The 20,227-nt window shown below is 39.1% G+C and overlaps 1 protein-coding gene across 1 annotated transcript in view; it reads right to left on the minus strand.

Moving 5' to 3' along the window:
• The window catches only part of necab2 (N-terminal EF-hand calcium binding protein 2), a 92,072-nt gene that overhangs the window by 16,303 nt on the left and 55,542 nt on the right, over nt 1–20,227 (minus strand). Inside the window, exons 8-9 of the mRNA XM_026311815.1 lie at nt 16,933–17,012; nt 8,456–8,512 (exon numbers count right to left, since the gene is read on the minus strand). Of these exons, the coding sequence (XP_026167600.1) occupies nt 8,456–8,512; nt 16,933–17,012 (137 nt within the window). The remainder of the gene's footprint in view (nt 1–8,455; nt 8,513–16,932; nt 17,013–20,227) is intronic.

Genomic DNA, 20,227 nt, shown 5'->3' on the forward strand with positions numbered 1-20,227 from the left:
AAACAAACATAGGTATTAAAATGCCAGGCAGCCAGTAAAAGTGTGACAGCAATATTGGGCCTCAAAATGGAGCCCTTTCCATGGTCCAGAGCAAAGAACATTAGTTTTTCTTTCTAAAACTCAGTGCCTGCCTTGAGTTGCATTTTCTTGTCATGTTTATAAATTACAGATGTGCCCTTCATTATGTTCCCAACTGCATCTGCATTCACAGCAGTGAAGAAAAACACTGTCTCTCACACCTTCACTATGTTTGTGTCTCTCTGGATCAATATATCTGCCTGGATGCCTTTCCCTCTGTCTTGATGGTCCAAAGTACCTTAATTATACTGACATCAGGATTTACAGTTATTCATTCAGTCCTACGAGTGAGTAAAATGATGTGAAATGCTGTGCTGACCACAAGAGACTATTAAAGGCACAGGGACTGACTACAGCATAAAATAAGCTGACACTGTGTACAGTATGTTTCTATATAAATGTATTTTCGTGCTTTAAACCTGTAGTTTTCACGCCTCCTCTGGGTAATTCTCTTGTTGCTTTTATTCCTGATGACCTTCTGTTGCTTTCACCCAAATCCTCTACTTCCCTACTTAGCTGTCCACAAGGGAGCCTAGTGTTTTGCTTTATTATTTGGTTTCCTCTGTTTTGACTGATTAATAATAAAATATGTATCATAAAATTATTGCTACGGCACACTTCGGGAAGCACTGTAGTTAGCGGGATAAAGGTCCATAACGACATAGTCACTGAAGTCATTTAAAGAGAGACTGGACGCAACACAGGCTAAGTCAAAAAATATGGAGTTGAAGGAGATAAAAGGCCACCTACACAGTGAACAAGCTGTCAGTTTTGTGGAAGCAAGTGAAGTAAACTGTGCTGCAGCAGAGAGAGGGAGGGTTAAAAAGGGAAGAGAAACAGACAGAGGAAGAGAGAGTAAAGGTGCAGTGTGGGCTGTGGTTGATTAATGCATGTAGGAGTAGTTATTGAATTTACAAAATAAAAAATCCCCAGTGCCAAGAACCCAAACAGCAACCGGGGGGACTTGGTCATTCAGGGTACAAGTGCCACTATTCATACAGCAAAATAAGAGACGCTGAAAACATCCAGATCCAAGAGACCTGTCAGACCTCTTGGAATTTAATGAGTGACCCAGTCACATGAATTTTTAGCATTTTAGCGTATTGATGCGGTGTTCAAAGGTACTGAAGGAAACATATAGACATAATACGTCTAATACCTCAGCTAGTTCCACACAAAGGTGCTATATTAGCATTTTAACAATATTAGTAACATAATTTGGAGACATACATGAACAGGACAAACATTAAAAGGAATCATAATGTTAGATATACATAAGCACATTCAGCTGAGACTCATATAATCATTTTACACTTACACTTTTTTCCTACAACTGTTTTTCACTTTTCTAGGAATTTCCTCAGATCATAAAAAAGGATGTGTTGCTCCCAAAAGCAGAAAGTGTCTGACCTATGAGCAGTGAGGTCAGGGTCAAACAGAACCCAGAGCTGGCAGGGATTCATCTAGTTCTATCACACTTCTTTGCTAACAAACAGTTCTGCTGCTATCCTTGTCTCTGGGTGTAGTTCACTAAACTATTGCTCTCAAGCCTCCTTTTACTTTTGATGTAGTTTGAACCACAGGTCTGAAACATGAGCACTGTGGCAGGTTTTGTTGGATTTCCAACCAATCACTGTTGTCTTCAATTTTTCAAATATTTGTCCACCGGGGTGTGACCTGTGTCTTGGATGCTTTTTCATTCTCAGTAATTCTCCACAGCGTGTCACACATACAGATACGAATGCAGCCACAGTCTCACCCTTTGCAATATTCACTGTGTCCTTTGATACTGGAACAACAGTCTGAATCCAATCTTCTTTGTCTTTCCTTATATACTTTGATATAACCTTCAAATATCAAAAGCTATGATTTATCACATTAAAAACTCACTGCACACAATGACTGACAGACTGCAGGGCCAAAAAAAAAACACTTGGTACTCTTGATTGCTCTGCAATAAAAGTACCTTGTTTTCATAAAACCACCACCAGAAGAATGGCCTGGAGATTATCGGGCAGAGATGTTTTGTAAATTGGAGCGACGAAAGAAACTAAAAGAAGAAGAAGACGCTTAAATCAACTGCTCCACTGGAGCATATCTGCAGGTTTCACAAAGCCATATGTAGGACCTTTTAATCTAACACAGAACGGCAATTAAGATTAACATAACCCTAAATAGAAACAATGAAAAATAAAATGGTATAACAGCATGTCCACAATTAAGCCTAACTACTGAAAGATCTTGGGAAAAGAAACTGACAAATACATGACAAAATACATATAACTTGCAATTTATGTGGTGTGTACAGATCAGGCTGACTGATGTCACTCTTTACATGATCATTTAAAACAGCTGTCAGTGGGTTCCAGCTTAAAGCAGTTTTTAATATTCAGGCAAATATGCTTTTCCGCTTTCCAGCCAAGATTCAGCAGAGAAGACTGTTGTGTCAAAATAGTTGATACGGAATTTATGCTTAATTTAGCATAAAGCAATAGCTGGCCTACCAGCACCTCTAACACTTTCACCTGCTAATGAACTCATTATACCGTATTAGTCTCTGAATTACTTTAGAGGTGTTGTTAGACTTTTTTCTCCACACAGGCTAACTCCATCCAGTCTTGATATGGAGTTTAATTTCCATTTTTAAGCTTCTGTTAACGCTAAGTCATGAAAGTGATGTCAAGAAGGGGAATACACTTCCTTCAGTAGTAGGTGAAGCAGGTAAAAAGTAGTTCTGGCATGTTTTATTTCAATCTTTTGATATAACAAATATCGCATTATAAAATGAATGGCATTTGCTGAATGAAACAAAGACATTTTATATGCCATTAGCTCCTTCTCACCTGAGTCAGCTCTGGTGGTGTTGAGAATTATGGTTAATTTAAAGGGCAGACCCGTCTGAGAGAAAACTGCTGTAGAGTGTGTGACCCCTTCACAGTAATATCCATATTTAAAACCTCTTGATTTACTTTTATACATCCCTCGGTGAACTTCACATTCTCCTCTCACTGCCTGACCGTCTGTTCTATTTATCTACTTTTATTGGAGGCTACATTACATATTTAAGCCATATGCAGAAGCTTGCCTCTTCAAATCACACAGTATTACTTTGCTTTCTCCGCTATTATCCTTTCTTTCCTGATCCCATTCTTTTAGTTTGAATGTGCTCTCTCTCGTATTGTCATCTCTGTTTTGTGTATTTCAGCCCCTTCAGTCTATTTTTAAATGGTGATTTATCACCTCTACATTGTGTTCCCATGCGTTTCTGTCATTAATATTTTATTGTTTTTTTGTTTTTTTTGTCTTGCCCTGTTCTGCTAATGAGTCCGTTAGCTGGCAAGATATCTTCAAGTGTCACTGAAAATTTGGCTGAAATCTAATGCTTCCCCCAGGGATTCATTAAGTGCTATAGATTTTCCTCCAATTTCTATTAAACGTGTTGGAGAAATGGCTTCATGGATGGTGATGTTAGTTATTTTTTACCACTTTAGTTCAGAATGAATTATCTCAACAACTAGATGGGATCTTGTTGAAGACTATACTGTTGAGCAGTCACTGAACTTATTAAACTAAGTTTCTCAAGAAACATGATCAGCTTTTTGCAGACTTCCCAGCATGCATTGCTCAGTATTTGAAATGTTCCAAACAAATATTGTACAGAGACATGATGGAAACTTGCAGTGTCTTGTTCCTATAAAGCACAAGTTTCAAACTCCAGTCCTTGAGGGCCACTGTACAGCCCACTGTTCTAAGAGTCAATCCCAGCTGACATTTGGTGAGAGGTTGGGTCCACCCTGGACAGATCACCAGTCTATCACAGGGCTGGCACATAGAGACAGACAAACACTCACTCTACATGCAGCTGTGGGAGGAAAACAGAGTACACAAAGAAAACCCACACAGACACAGGGAGAACATGCCAATTTGTGATGCGACATGTTAGATTAAGTCGTGGTGGATGTTTGTTTTTTTTTTATACAAGATGGAAAGAGTGATAAGCATGATGAAGGTTAGTACTGAATTCGGCTTAGTAGTGTTAGTAATGTTTTATATAAACCCACTAAGTAAAAAAAATCTAATCTGTTCAGTACTTTGGCTTTTGAACAAATCCAATTACTTTTTGGTAATCTAATCAATAACATTATGTCTTATCAATTAGGTCATTTTATAAACTGATCATAGGTTTTACATGTGGAATCTTAGGCTGAGAAACAAGAACTAGCTGAAAAAAAATGCAGTGGAGTAAAAAATTGAATAATGCTTTCCTAAATGTAGTAGTGAAGTATGAAGAGCAGAAAATGGAAATAAACTACTGAAAATAGAGTAAAGAATAAGTACCTTGAATTTGTACTTAAGTACAGTAGTTGAGTAATTCCCTTAGTTACTATTCACTACTGCTACTTACCAATATTAGAAAATAACTTAAGCTAAACTAAGATGGTGAGCATTACAACTATTTAACTTCAGCATGGTAGCATTGAAATTATGTTCACATTTTACTATTTCTTTAGTATTTCTCTCAGTAGTGCAGCTTCACAGACAGTTGTCAGTCCTCATTATATTCAGTTGATGTTTTCTTGGAAATTCAAATTCTGAAAACACATTAATTTGAAGACTGCAGCATTGCAAGATAGAAAACAGTTGCACGGTGATGCAGGTTTGTGCTCTGCACTGAATGCCTTCTAGTTAATTATGTATTTCATAAACACAGCTGAGACACACTTTATGCAATAAAATTTGTACTGTTGTGTTTTTAAAACGGCTCAGGCTATTAAAAACATCCCTTCCTAAAAACAGTGTCATGTGGCCTTTTCTCTTCCTCATCGTCTTTCCTCATTTCTATTACCCCTTTCTCTCCCACCATCCCCTAGTTTCTCATCTTTAGTATTCTCTCAGGTTCTTCTGGTTTTATTGCTTTTCTGTTGTACCTTCTGAGGATGAAAAGACTGACAAGATCCAGTATATATGATTGATTTACCCACTTCAAATGACAAAAATCATTGTCAGCCAGCTGTTCACTGGCCTCAAGAGTCCACTACAAGTAAAATGAACATGCTAAATTCAGCTCTACAACTGCAGGTTTCAGTGTATCTCTATATCACTCATACTGTACATGATCTCATTACAATCCTGTGTGGTGATGGGAATCGATGAGAAGTCTTACAGATAGGAGGGATGATTGCTTTGACAGAGGAAAGGAAGAAAGGGAAGGGACATGAGGAGTAATCATGTTTGAGTTACTCTCCCATGGGAGAATGGAAGGTCAGGGGGGATGGATTGAGCTGGACATAGGTGGCAGGGTAAAATTATGTAAAGGTGGAGAGGAGTATAACCTTGTTAAGAGAAATATGTGTTTAGAAGCAGAAGAGGAGAGTTAAGGAGGAACAAAAGGCTCAAAGGGTGATAATATTCTCAGCTGCAAGCTAAGAGAGAGATAACGGAGCACAGAAAGGTGGATGGCAGAAGACTTAAGGGAAATTTTGACTCTTTCACTTTTACTTTCACTTTTTACTAAACATTTTAATAACAAAAGACCAGATTTATACTACATTTGTGTGATTTATTTAGCATGCACCCCAGGGTGGAGGAGTAGTTTGTGTATAATCAGCGTCTCTCTGTTGAAGCGGGGATGCAAATAACAAATAGGATACATTTACTTTGACTGGATTTATTGGAGCGCATGTTATTTCTGAGAGTCATTTTTTTGAAGATCTAATTTCTGGCTTATTTCTTATTTTAAATGAACACTGCGACATAAAAAACCAAGGCAACAAGAAATTGCAGTGCCAGGATTCAACAGGGTCCTAATGAATCATGGCAACTGCTTTGGTAGTGTAGACATTTATGCTGTAGTGGCTGCTAATTTAATACATGCTCTTGTCGTTAGTGTGACTGAAATCCTACTGAAGAACCAATTGATTTGTCCAAAGGTGGAATTGAAGTATGGCCTTAAATCATGCTAGCTGAACATCACAGTTTGATTTATTTTCTATGCTTTTGACCTTTCTGTCCACTGACCTTTAGACTTATGCCTTTTGCGATCTCCTTTCCTGCAACAATAAGCAGTACTGTCCATTGACCTCTGGTGTACCGCATCAGTTACTGATCAGATGTACTGTAATTCAGGCCCTCGATCTCAGAAAATGTTCTTATAGGAAAAAAGTATATTTTTCTGATAGCAGTCTGAAAAAAACGGAGGAGTGACTCTGGCTATGTGAGGGTGCCCTGTCCGACCTAATGGCTCTGAAGACCTATTTTCTCAATCAGCGTCTTCCTATGAGTCATAGAATCCCTCCTCTGCCAAAGTGGGCTGATTATTTTGCCAGGGCTCTTCAGGTCATCTATTTTCATGTGCCAGCAAAGATTTGGCAACATTTTAGTAAAGACGACTGTTGACAATGATAAATGTGGTGGTTTGTGCCTTTGTTGCCAATCAATGGTCCATCAGATCTTGTTCAGCTGAGGTTTAGAGTGGCAAAAAGCTGACCACCAAAAAACTAACTGCTGGTAGCTACTTTGTAAAAGGTTTTTGGGAGGTATTTTGTAAAACTGCGCATAGAGCAACTAACCTTTTCTTATATAAAATTCATTATTATCACTGATTTCTAATTTTTATTTTCTGGTTTCTTAATTCTTCCTCTTCCTTTGTTCTTGTCTTAGTATATGCTCCTGGTTGGGTGTTTCCTTGAGTTGCATATGAAAAGCAAATCACAAAACCTCTCCGTCTCAGTGCATGTGAGCAGTTGCTTATAATAACCTTTCTTTGTCTGTGCCCATGACAACTGGACAATTTAGTCTGAGCTCTCATTGCCTGCTGGCAGGTAATGGGAAGACATAAATGGCCCAACTGCTGTGGACAGAAGTGCAATAGGTGATTATTACATGGCTCTCCTGCAGTCGGAAGAAGAAGACCTGCTTACCACTCTTTGTGGAATAGATCTGGAGTCTGATGTATAAATAATACATATCTACAAGAAAGATGCTTGCTGCATTTCAAGCAATGTGTGGTATTTATAAAACAAGGAAACGCTGTGAGAAAGTGTGTACGTCATTCATCCTTCAGACCAGCCCATGTGGTTTTTCAAAGTAAGTTGCCATGGATATGAGAAATTGGATATTTGAGAGATGTAATACAAATAAAACACTGATTAGGTTTGTTGTTTAAATCACATTAGCTACATGATGAGCAACCTGCCTCAAACCTCTCAAACATCTCAACAACTACGGTGATGAATATTTGTACTAACATCTGTGTTCCCTAACAATGAATTATAGTATTTCTCAAGTGAGGTCTTACAGGCAGAGGGTGTTTATAGCTTGCCTTCCATATAACTCACCATATAAATCTTGCTACAAATCTCATTTGAATACTGCCATCCCACCTGCTAACAAACACTTAGTGTTATTTTATGATACTTAATAAAATAAGTAATACTGCAGTCATAACGTAGACCAGAGCTATCACAGATTGTCTGCAGTCTATAAAAGCTCTCTGTAATACAAGATGAATATATCCATCTTGTCAGACTGATAAGCATCTCCTACATGTACTGTTAACAGAATAAACGTCCATGGTGCCAATCAAATCGAAGTGTGTTCATTTTAACGAAAATCCATCCACACCTAAACCGATCTGCTCTTAGATCAATATCTTCAGTATGGTAATATTTTATCCTTTATTGTGAAGTGTATTGTAAAGATTGCAAGCATACATGGCTTTATACTTATGAGAAAAGAATTAATAAGCACACTGTATGTATTGTCTTTTTTATCATATGAACTTTTTCTCGGTAAGGGTCAAAAGGTCTATATTTTAGAGAAATTATTTCTTTTTACATGCATTCAGGAATATAAGATAGTCTTCACATGCTTATCTCTACTAGTGTTGTATGTGATGGCAGTTTTAGGTGAAATCATTTGAAAATTGTGCCAAATTGTTTCTGTAAGTTATGATTCAATTCAATTCAATCTAAATACAGCCTGTAAGAAGCCCACTTGGTGTTTGTAGCCTTTTATGGGAATCATTGATTATTTTCATTTGATTGATTATTGATTGTTATTATTGATTATTAATATCACACATCCTGACTATGCTGGATATTTGTCAGACAGCTGATACGTCAATTTCTCTTGAGGTGTTTTATTGTAAGGCAGCGTGTACCCTGGCTTATCTTTGGACCATGCCAGTCATGCTGATGTATTGTCTCAATTCCAACACATCCATTAGTGAACAAGTCACATCTCAGCCCTGTAAAGCTCAACCTGAGGTACTGTGTGGTGGTTTCAGATCTTTGGAAGGCAGAAGTAAGTGATCCTGTACTTGGGGCAGTGTGTGCCAGTGTAAGGTACAACAGTTATTCTCTTAATGTCTACTTACTGCGCTGGTGGTGCCGTCTGTGTCTGTTAGCCGCTGGTGTAGATCAAACCAGACCGTCTGCAAGGAGAAGCACAACAACGACAGCAGCAGCAACATGTCAATCACAAGACCAATGACAGAAACTATCACAACAACAGCCTCAAGCAGACATTAGTCACTCAGAACAAGAGGTCTTAGTGGACACACTAAGAGCATGGACAGGCATGCAAACAGCTGCTGCTGGTTTTTTAAGATGAAAAGGTTAGCATGGCAGGAGGGAAGATGGGTGCATGTTAATAAGAGAAGCACAAAATGAAAGTATGCACCATGATGAAGAAGTTATAGTAATTAGGAATTAGTTAGGTTCATAAAACTGAGTAAAAAGCAGTTTTTTCATGTCAACAATGGACTGTCCCCTTAGTTACTATTGCTATGCCTGTCAAATTTCTTGTCCTCTCATGGCACATATTTTTACATCCAAAACCCCACAAATAAGACAAAAACATATTAAGCACATCTACGAAAAATACAATCGAGATATTTTTTGTTGCTTTTTCTACATGGCAAATCGATGCATGAAAATTTAGCTAAAGCTACATGTTGTGAGCAAAAAACAGCCTGATCCATGTAGAATACATGCAAATATGGATGGGCATGCTTCATGTATTGCAGTATAGAGCTAGGTAGCCTTAGTTATGATGTAGAATATTTTCAATAAAATCTAAACATTTAAAATGGTATTTGTCCTGACTTAAACATCAGGTATAGTTTAGCTTACACTTTATATTCCTTGTAGCATGGCAAAATTTCTCAAAATTTTATTTTACTCTTTTATATGTTTTTCTATTATTATTTATGTATTCTCTCTGTCTTTTTTCTCTATATCTTTGCATTCTTGGAACTTGCAGACTGAAGGTAATAAATACAGTAGTGTTGTCATTATTAAGCATAGCATCTGGTGCTTTATTCTTTTCATTTACTTAAGTGATTAGATAAGATTCATGATTCATGATTGTGGTAACGCCAATACTAAAAATATTACTGCATTTAAGCAGTAAAACTGAAAACTTCCTGTAACAAAACAGGTCACAAAAAGTGGAGTGATTCTCCAGAGGAAACAATATTTGCTGACAATAAAAAAGCAGCAACAGCTTTGATGATGCTGGACTCATCCTGAAAGCATCTGCTTTGTTTCATTACAGAAACTATGAATCAGCCGTCAGCTGTCATCTGTGCATACAAGCATTTAGGTTAATAAATCTACAAAATCACAATGTTACAAAAGAAGGATTTGAATAATTAATGGAGTGCCAGTGTGTCAATTGCAACCGGCCCCTCTGTCATTGTAGAGGCACATGTACTGATCCTGGTGCTGTTTGATGGGCACAGATCTTTAATAAAGTCACAGAAAAGGAGTGAGATAGTGAACAGAAAGAGGCAGTCAAGCCAAAAATGAGAGAGCTGCCAACGTGATGATGAAGAAGGCAGAGGTGAACTCCACCAGACCAATTTAACCCCTGGATTTACTATCTAATGCAACTCTGGCTGGTGTAGCAGCCAACTGATATATTATCGTCTTAGTGAATATTCCATTTCCGAATAGTTGTTCTTGTTATGCAGTCACTGCACATAATAATATAATTAGCTAATTACATACCCTTTGTCTTTGGGAATAACTCTACTTTACTACTTGAAAGCTAGTGAGCTGGAAGTTTATATGTTTGTAGCTTACATTACATTAGTAGGCAAACCCACAGTTCCCACCCATGCCAGAGGTAAGTTATTTATATTCCAGACTTAATTGAAGGGGAAACAAATACAATTAACCTAAATTAATTCAATTAAAATATGAATTGGTAAAGCTAGATAGATTGATGGTACAGTGTGTGAAGATGGTGTGAACCTGATTTCTGATTTTTCTTTCACTGCCTAGACTTAAAGTTATAACAATCTGTTCTAATAAATCACAGTTAGCACAACAATTTGTGTCACCAAGGTACCTGATGAGCATCGCTGCTGCTACTGTGAATGAATAGTGTCTGCATTGCTCACAGCAATTGTACCAAACACAGCAGGGAAAGTCAAGGCAATAGGGTCTGGCTCAGTGGGCAGGTGGCTCACACCCACACATGTATTACTGTGAAAGCTCCTGGAAATGTTCAGAGTTGTACGGTGAATGATTTGAACTTCAGGAGACACAGTCTGGTCACAGCTGGACTGAGAGAGAAGGAGCTTCGTGTTTGTGGTTGTGCAGCACATAAAATTTTTAGAGGCAGAAGCTCACTGGCTGATATTTTCTTCACTGCACAGCCTACACTAAAAGACTGTATTACCCAATAGACCTTTGTTTGGAGTCAAGTGTATATGCACCTAATTTATCTCCAATACTCAGGCTCCTTTTACACTGGTTTTACTATCACCCATTTCTGAGAAAAATATATGGTTGTTTAGCTGTTTAAGCTTATGGGCCGAACAACAGTGCAGAGTACCCGGACTTTTTGGAGTCTCTTGGGGGGGTGCTGAAAGGTGCTCCTATTGGGGACTCCATCATTCTGTTGGGGGACTTCAATACTCACCTGGGCAGCGACAGTGAAACCTGGATTGGGAGAAACGGCCTCCCCGATCTGAACCCGAGTGGTGTTCTGTTATTGGACTTCTGTGCTAGCCACAGTTTGTCCATAACGAATACCATGTTCAAGCATAAGGATGTCCATCAGTGCACATGGCACCAGGACACTGTAGGCCGGAGGTCGATGATCGACTTTGTAGTCGTGTCATATGACCTTCGGCCGTATGTCTTGGACACTCAGGTGAAGAGAGGGGCAGAGCTGTCAACTGATCACCATCTGGTGGTGAGTTGGATCCGCTGGCAGGGGAGGAAGCGGGACAGACATGGCAGGCCCATGCGTACTGTGAGGGTCTGTTTGGAATGTTTGGCCAAATCTCTGTCAGAGAGGTCTTTAACTCCCACCTCCTAGAGAGCTTCAACCAAATCCCAAGGAAGGCTGGGGACATTGAGTCAGAATGGACCATGTTTTCCACCTCCATTGTTGACGCAGCAGCTCGGAGCTGTGGCCATAAGGTCTCGGGTGCCTGCCGTGGTGGCAATACTTGAACTCGGTAGTGGACACCGGAGGTAAGAGATGCCTTCAAGCTGAAGAAGGAGTCCTACCAAGCCTGGTTGGCTTGTGGGACTGATGCATCTGACAGGTACTGCCCGGCCAAGCGTGCTGCAGCCCAGGCAGTGACAGAGGCAAAAACTCGGGTATGGGAGGAGTTCGGTGAGGCCATGGAGAAGGACTATCAGTCGGCCCCGAAGAAATTCTGGCAAACCTCAGGAGGGGGAAGCAGTGCTCCACCAACACTGTTTACAGTGGAGGTGGGGAGCTGCTGACCTCGACTGGGGATATTGTTGGACAGTGGAAGGAATAATTTGAGGATCTCCTTAATCCCGCCGACGCATCTTCCATAAAGAAAGCAGAAGCTGAGGAGTCGCAGGCTGATCCGTCCACCACCCAAGCCGAGGTCACTGAGGTAGTTCGGCAGCTCCTCGGTAGCAAAGCACCGGGAGTGGATGAGATCTGCCCCGAGTACCTCAAGTCTCTGGATGTTGTTGGGCTGTCATGGTTGACACGCCTATGCAACATCGATTGGCGATCAGAGACGGTACCTCTGGATTGACAGACTGGGGTGGTGGTCCCTCTTTTTAAGAAGGGAGACCAGAGAGTGTGTTGCAACTATAGCCTCCCTGGGAAGGTCTATGCCAGGGTGCTGGAGAGGAGGATCCGGACGATGGTAGAACCCTGTATCCAGGAGGAACAATGCGGTTTTCGTCCTGGTCGTGGAACACTGGACCAGCTCTATACTCAGTTCACATGTGCTTTGTGGACTTGGAGAAGGCATTCGACCGTGTTCCTCGCGACATCCTGTGGGAGGTGCTCCGGGAGGATGGGGTCCGGGGCCCTTTGCTAAGGGCTATCCGGTCTCTGTACAAACGGAGCAGGAGCTTGGTTCGCATTGCCAGCAGTGAGTCAGACCTGTTCCCAGTGCATGTTGGACTCTGGCAGGGCTGCCCTTTGTTACCGGTCCTGTTCTAGGCATGTTCTAGGCATATCCCACTGGGAGGAGGCCCCAAGGAAAACCCAGGACAACCTGGAGGGACTATGTCTCTTGGCTGGCCTGGGAACGCCTCGGTGTCCCCCCGGAAGAGCAGGAGGAAGTGTCCAGGGAAAGGAAAGTCTGGATATCCCTGTTTAGGCTAAACAGGGATAACTTCCCTGGCCCCAGATAAGCGGAAGAACATGGATGGATAGTTGTTTAATATTAAGTGATTAGTAGTACTTAGTAATACTAAGTTAGCAATTGGTGCTGAGTGGGTAGTGTACAGTTTTACACGCTTTTTTGTTGCACAACAGCTGTTGTTTCCCTGTTGGATATAAGGTGAGCTGAAGCCACAAGCCAAAAAAACAAAACAATGAGCCCAAAGACACCAAGCGGGCCAAGCGATTTTGTTCAGACCAAAGTCTTTTTAGAGTGAGCCATTTCTTTATACAGCTTCTCTGTTTTATTCTGTGCAAGTATACATGACTTCTCTACTGACAGTTGTTTCCCTTTAACAATCAATACTTGGAGCTCCACCACTAGCACCTTTGTATTTCCCCGTGTTTGACTGAAAAGGCTTGAGATCTACCATTACAGGCAACATTACATTATTTTGCAGAGAAAACATAAAAACAAAATTTTGTTTGTCAGTTTCCACCCTCAGCATCACATGTAACAGATGTGCAGCTGCACTCAAAGTTTCCCCAGGTGAAAAACACATTTTCTTGAATGCTGCACACAGAGAGCAAGAAATAATGATATTTTGCAACCTAGAGAACAAACAAACTCCCTGGGAAGCACTGCATGACTGAAGAATCTGAAAGTGACTGAGCAACACAGGCAGAAGCAACATGAATTTCAAGGTAACAGGACTTCCAGTGTGTTATCACCAAGAAGTGGTGCCAATGCGAGGCACTATTTTCTTCTCACCAGGAATACCACTCAGTGTGTAGCTGACTTATTATTCATTCAGTAAACAATTCAGGATTCACTCTATTGCAGAGTTATCATTTCATTTCCTCTCCCAGATTCCTCCACAGTCCATCCGTCCAGATAATACCAGGCCAAACAGAGAGACAATACAGTGCACCTCCTCAAACCTTTGCTATGCCATATATTTTTGTATAAATATTCTGCAGTTGGTGTAGGTTTTATATAGAAATAGCTTGGGGTGGTGGAGGTTCACTTTAGGCGGTGACATTTTGATTATTAGTTGTGGTGGAACTTGTATTGGGTGTTTTCTGTTGTGGAGATTTGCTTTAATCTTGTGTTTCTTCACTCATAGTTTGCCTCCTTCACTCCAGCTGTAGGCTGAAGCCTCACTACTGCAGCTACTTTTAATCCTTAATATAACATTGTAAATAAAATCTGCCTTATGGCTGCTGAACCCACACTGACTGGCTGGCTTTGTTATTGAAGCGTACCTGCAGTTTTTTGTACTCCTTACCAGTGCTACACAAAGTGATCTGCAACAGTTTATGACATAAAAAACATCTGTATCTAGATTACAGAGGAAGTGGACATGTTTTTTTTATTTCCGAAGTCGTTAGGAATGGTTAAATCTGCTTTCATTTCTGCATTAAACTCTTTTCTAATGTCATTCACACTCTTCCTTACACTAAATAAAACAAAAAAAACAGGATTTTAATACAGAAATCAGAACCCCTATCAGAATTGTACTGAGCCATATAGCATGTTTTTATTTAAAAAGCGCACTAGTTCACATTTTCTGCCACCAGTTTTCTTAAAATTAACTCAAAATTTGTTCCATATTATAATATATAAATTGTATAGTATACAAACATTTGAAAAGCTGTTTGCGCTTCAGGTCACACTTTTGAGACAGTTCCCAAGTGAGTCACAGTATCCTGCTAAATAATTCCAGATTACGAGGTAAAAATAACTGTGGAGGTCGAACCTGAAACAACTGCATAATTAATCTAATGAATTAATGTCAGCAGCAAAGTGTGTATCATGTCTGTGTGTTTAGTTCTTTGTATGTTGCTAATCAGATAAAGGATTAAATGAGCAATTCTGGATTTGTAATACCGAGTATTATAGCTGCTAGATTAGACCATACATACATGAGCTCTAAAAGAAGTCTGCAAAAGTGGTGAAAACATGGAGAGATCCATGGCAAAAAGTAGCTGACAAATGAAATGCACATGTAATTTTATAATCTCTGCTAAATCAGTAAATAGTAATCCTGTGCACAGTTATATGCTCATCTATCCAACATGGTGCCAAGCCAGAGCAGGACAATAAATCCACAAAATAATAGTGCACACAAGGACTGTCTATCATGTTCATTTATTAATAGTTGTTCATGATTAATCTCAACATCCCTTGTGTGTGCTGAAATTAATTTGTATAATCTCTCCATGGGAAGAGGTGGAAGATAATATTCTGGTATTAATGTAATCCCTTATACTATTATTATTATTAACAATAAGGTTCATATGGATTAATTCCCTTAGGATGAAGGCAGACTATACAACATGAAATCATTTCAGAGCAAGGCTCACTTTTAAAAAAGCTCACAAACAGTGCTCTTTTGTAAATGCTTCACGTCACATACTTTATATAAAAAACTGCTCACTCATGACACAATAAGGACACACTTTGTCTGGCCCCTAATATGAGATTCTAACAGTCCACTTACGTAAACGATTTCCTCTTGACTGAAACAAAACCTTTCAATTACAAACAAGTCTGGATGGGCTAACACTTTATTTTCTTAACACATCTTTTTTACAATTGCTCTGATGTGAATGAGTCACTTGTGTAAATACTTCACAACAAATGTAGGTTTGTGTTTCCAGGGTAAAATTTACTTGTATTGGTCAGAGTACTTAGTGTGTATAACTGGATCTACAACTGGATTTCTATTCATTTACATCCCAGGTCTATACTAATTCATATTTATTCTTTTCATTCACCTCTGAAGGGTTTTGCTGTCACCATAGATGAACTAATCCCCTTTATCACAACCTTTCCTTTCACTTTGACTCATTTTCACTTTGTTTTTATGATACAGGCTTACATTTGTTTACTGCTATTGGGATAATACTGAAGGTTATGTGACTATGTTATGTCACTTCTGATTTAGCTTGTTGATGTGGTGAAAAAGGAAGAATAAATGAATATCATCCCTGTGTCTTCTTCAATTAGTTCTCAGCTATTTTCACAAAGTAAAAAAAGCTGAATTAAATCATTCCTGAGGAGTTTTCAGTGGCAATGTCTTAACAGGAAGGACTGGGTTTAGTCAACCGTGAGAAGATGCCCTTTGTGTCACAGCCGCTGTAAACGAGTCAGCCTCTGAGTGGTGTAATAGCCTCTCTGGAGGGCTTCAGGGTTACAGATGACTACTGATGAATTCTTGTGTCAAAGTTGTCTCAATTATTTCTGATAAAACAAAGGTCAGTCAACTAAGTGAAAGTGTCCTGCTTAAGTCTGGGCAACCTGTTAAAGGTATATTAAATATGTATCAGGGTCAAAGACTAAAGTTCCTTTCCAAATAGAAATCTTGGATACACAGATCTGTTCACACCTGGTCAAGAATTGTTTCACGCCTCATCAAACGTTAGGTCACTCTATTTTTATTTTTCTCTTTTTACCCTCCTGACGGGATATTTCGTTTAGATATTCTCTTTCTTCTGCTCCCAAACACAGTCTCCTGGGACTAGCCTTACCATGTTCAGTGCTGCAGAGACTAACACATAAGAGGAGAAAAGGGCAGGAGGAGTTGAGATAGAGGGGAGTAAACAGGGAATGAGGTGGTAGATGTAAAGGTGGAGGGGGGAGTGAGGCCACAGAGTTGAAACTAAGTGAAGGAACTGTGGAAGAATAGACACTGCAATAGTTTGAATCTTTAATTGCCTCCTCCATCTCTCTTTCCATGCAACCTCTTTTTTTCCTTTCCATCACTTAATGTTAATTTACTCTATATACCACCCACTCTTCCTTCTCCTCATTAACCCACTGCTTCTTTCATTTTCTCCTCCTGCTCCATTTTTCCTTTTCCCCGCCCTCAACAAATTCAGTATCATGCTTTGGCGTAACACCTAAAACTTACAAATCTTCCAGAGGAAGATAACATTTGTTTTTTACCAGAATAAGGTAAATTAAAAAAATTAGTGTCATGACAGCTGGACAACAATGGAAGAGCTATGGCACAGAGGAATAATTTGTTATTTTCATGGGACTTTTTAACAATAAGAAAATACTGACTGTTGCCAGCTCTTACCTTTAAGACTTCCAAAAGGTGTTTTAATTGAGGTTTACATGCCATGAGACATGTTATAGTTACAATAATCTGTAAGGGAAAAAGCTAGGTACAGGTACATCTCTCTGAATAAGTCTGAATGTGTGTGTGTGTGTGTGTGTGTATTCCTTACCTTATTCTCCAGTCGTCCGATTAGTTCAGCCAGGCGGTTGATCTGAGCTTCCAGACCTTCTTTCCTGACCTCCACTGCGCCTGCAACACACACAAACACGCAGAGTCTAGATACACAGAATAAAAAAATATGAATGTGTATTAACTTGCCTTACTTGCTTCTGGGTTGTGACTATATTTGATGGGGCTGGATTATATTAACTCAAATATTCTTAAAGTACATGCCGAATCTTTTTGTGTTTCAGTGTTTATGTTTTTCATGCATAACTGGACTTCATTTTGACAAACGTCAATAAAGTATAGTGAATAAGTACATTAAAAACACAGTTACACTGAGCAGGTTATACCACCTGAACTAATGTTACACATTCCTTCTTATCTCTCTCTTTTCATTCCAATTGTTTCATCATGAATATTTCATGTGAAAGAGTTTCAGAGGGGCTGATAAATAGGCAATTATATCTGTTTATCAGAAGGAACATGGCGTGTTCAAAGACACTAAGGAAATTGATGAACGGGAAGTCAGCTTCTTTGATTTGCCCTCTTTAATTGACTCTTATTCTTGTGTGATTCTTGATACCTAATCACACAGACAGTGTTAGCCTTGATCTTGAAAAAATATTCACTTGGTACAAAATGTTTACTTTGTAGCAAGAAACGCCTCCATTGGATTAGAGGGTTCTGTCATTTTCATTAATGCTTTTTAACATCTTTTCATTAATAACTGCAACACAAAGTGAATTGATTTCACCAGTGTTAAAAGACAGAAATGTAATCACAACAGAATAAAACTCTTTCGCAACATTTTAATTGGTGCTATATAGAATGGTGTGTGAAAGACAATTAAAATTATTTTTGTGAAAAAAATATCAAAATTTATCATGCTAATGTAATGTTTATTAGAGTATTTCATACCCTGAGGCATTACTGACTACCAGTAGCAAAATGGCACTTCAGGCTTGAGAGCAATACACACCAATAGAAATTCATGCTCTTGGTTTCATGCTATACAACAGTGTGTATATAAAATGTATAGAATAGCAGTTGGTGTCTGTATTGACATTAAAACATCTAATGGAGTGTCTTTAACTACTCATTACCTATTAGTGAAATGTACCATGCTGAAATTAAAACTTCCTTTTGTTCCTCATTGTCTTTGCTGATGATGGTGGCTTATGTGTGTGTGCTGGTAGAACTAAAAAGTCTTAAACTGCTAAGAAACACTGAGAAAATCTGTTTTCTCTCATTTACCCCACTTTAAATTAATGTCTCTCTCTCCAACTTCTTGTTCACTGTATTTCTTTTTCTTCTCTCTGTTCCTTCATCTTTTTCTTCGCCCCTACTCCTCTCTCCTCTGAGCAGCCATCCTCCTTTTATCCCTTGACGGCCCCCTCACAACTAATTGGAGAGCTGACTGCAAACTCTCCATTAAAAGCTTAAATAGCCAGTCAATTAGGAGTTACCTCCTTCAACCCTACACACACACACACACATCAAATAAACCATAGTCTGTAGCCTTGGAGACAGCAGAGATAAAAGCCCAACGGTCATTTCGATGGACTTAAAAAATAAGAGCCCCAGTCAATTACAGAAGTGTGTGAGGAATTACAGCCATCAAATCTAGCAGCATTATGAGGAGATGTGGGGGCCTCTATTGACTTTCCCTCAATTAAACTTGCATTTAGATATTTCACATCCCATTCCTTGTCTAGAGGCTGAGTTAGGGCAACTGGACTTTTAGTTTGTAGGTCGAAACGTTTCATTACTCATCCATGTAGCCTCTACAGTCTAAGCTTGTATTTAAATGTGTTGACATGAATCATGAAAAAAGCGTCACTGTTACACTGTCAAATTAAGTGGCAGAAAATTTCATAAATGTATAGATGTCCTGTCTTGTTCTCTTGTTTTTTTTTTAAATCATATCATTTCACTCCAGTAACTTCAGACCAAAGAATTAAGTATTTGTGAAATAAAAATATGAAACTGGCTGTTCTTTAAGATTTAAATTAAAGCTGAATCCAGTGATTAGTTCGTTTGCACAATTTAAAAAACTTGGTAAACCTGAATTAGTCAAGATCGCATGATTTACTTAAAGGAATAAGGATATGTATCCTCAGAGTAATTACACTGTCCTCATCCTCCAAGCCCCAATTATATAAGTAGCCTATGAGTCTGAATGAAATGAAACAACAGGACTAGCAAGCACCAGCCTACACTGCAATATGACGTCAGCACTTCATTTATATTTGAAATGGACAAGTAGTTAGGGCAATGACATTTCTCTGGGATACATTATAGTGTGTTTAGCCATAAAGTACACATCTAAACACATTTAAAATCAATTTACAAGATTCTTGTTTTAAAGGAAGTAAACTGGATAGATTAAAAAGTGGGTGGCCAGTGAGGGTATTTTCAGCCATTTATGAAGCTGTTAACTTAAATGGTTAATTAAATATAGGTGATAAAATCTGCTAACTATAGTCATCACATCAGCCAGCAAATAGGTAATAGGCCAAAAGGTGCCATACAGAAATGAGGTGCCAGTCTTTGGCTCACTTATCTGAAATCAAGAGCTCAGTGTTTTGAGAATGACTGGGGATGTTCATAGTAAATGTGTCACTGCTTGCATTTTCAACAACATATCCACGGAGAGCAGAAAGCTTGAACATCATCATAACACCAATTTATAGAAAGTAATGGATGCTGTTACAGAATCTACATCCATGTTTTTCACAGGCTGGAACACACACATTGCTACAGTATCGCAACATTATATATATAAACATGCTCATCTATGCTGCCTTAAAAAAATATTGAACAATAAATTGCAGTTCATTTACAATTACAACTCTTCAGTAAAGTGACAGATGCACTTAGACCAGAGATGCACTGAAGCGTTCCGCACAGCAACAAGCATCAGCTCTTTAACTTGCTGCGGCAGTGGATATTTTTAGCGCTCTTAGTCTTCCCCCTTACTTTCTTCCTCGCTCTTTGTTTCTTACCCCACTCGTCTCCCACGCATTGCTTCGTCTTCTCTGCACTTTTCTATTCCCTGCTCTCTCTATCGCTTTCTCTGAAGCCTCTCTGATCTCTTTACGGAGAAAACACATCACATAACTCTATATGTGATGTGAAACTTCAAGGTGACTTCATATTGTTCGTTTTGCTTGAAACGAACAATAAGGGACTGAAGAAATCACTTCACATCGTAGGAGCAATTCATAAATGCAAGAGGAGGCTGGGCAACAGGACAGGGAGAGGGGGGAGAGCAGAAATGATAGAGTTTGGGAGTCAAT

Source organism: Mastacembelus armatus, chromosome 6 (assembly GCF_900324485.2).
Source record: "Mastacembelus armatus chromosome 6, fMasArm1.2, whole genome shotgun sequence".
NCBI lineage: Eukaryota > Metazoa > Chordata > Actinopteri > Synbranchiformes > Mastacembelidae > Mastacembelus > Mastacembelus armatus.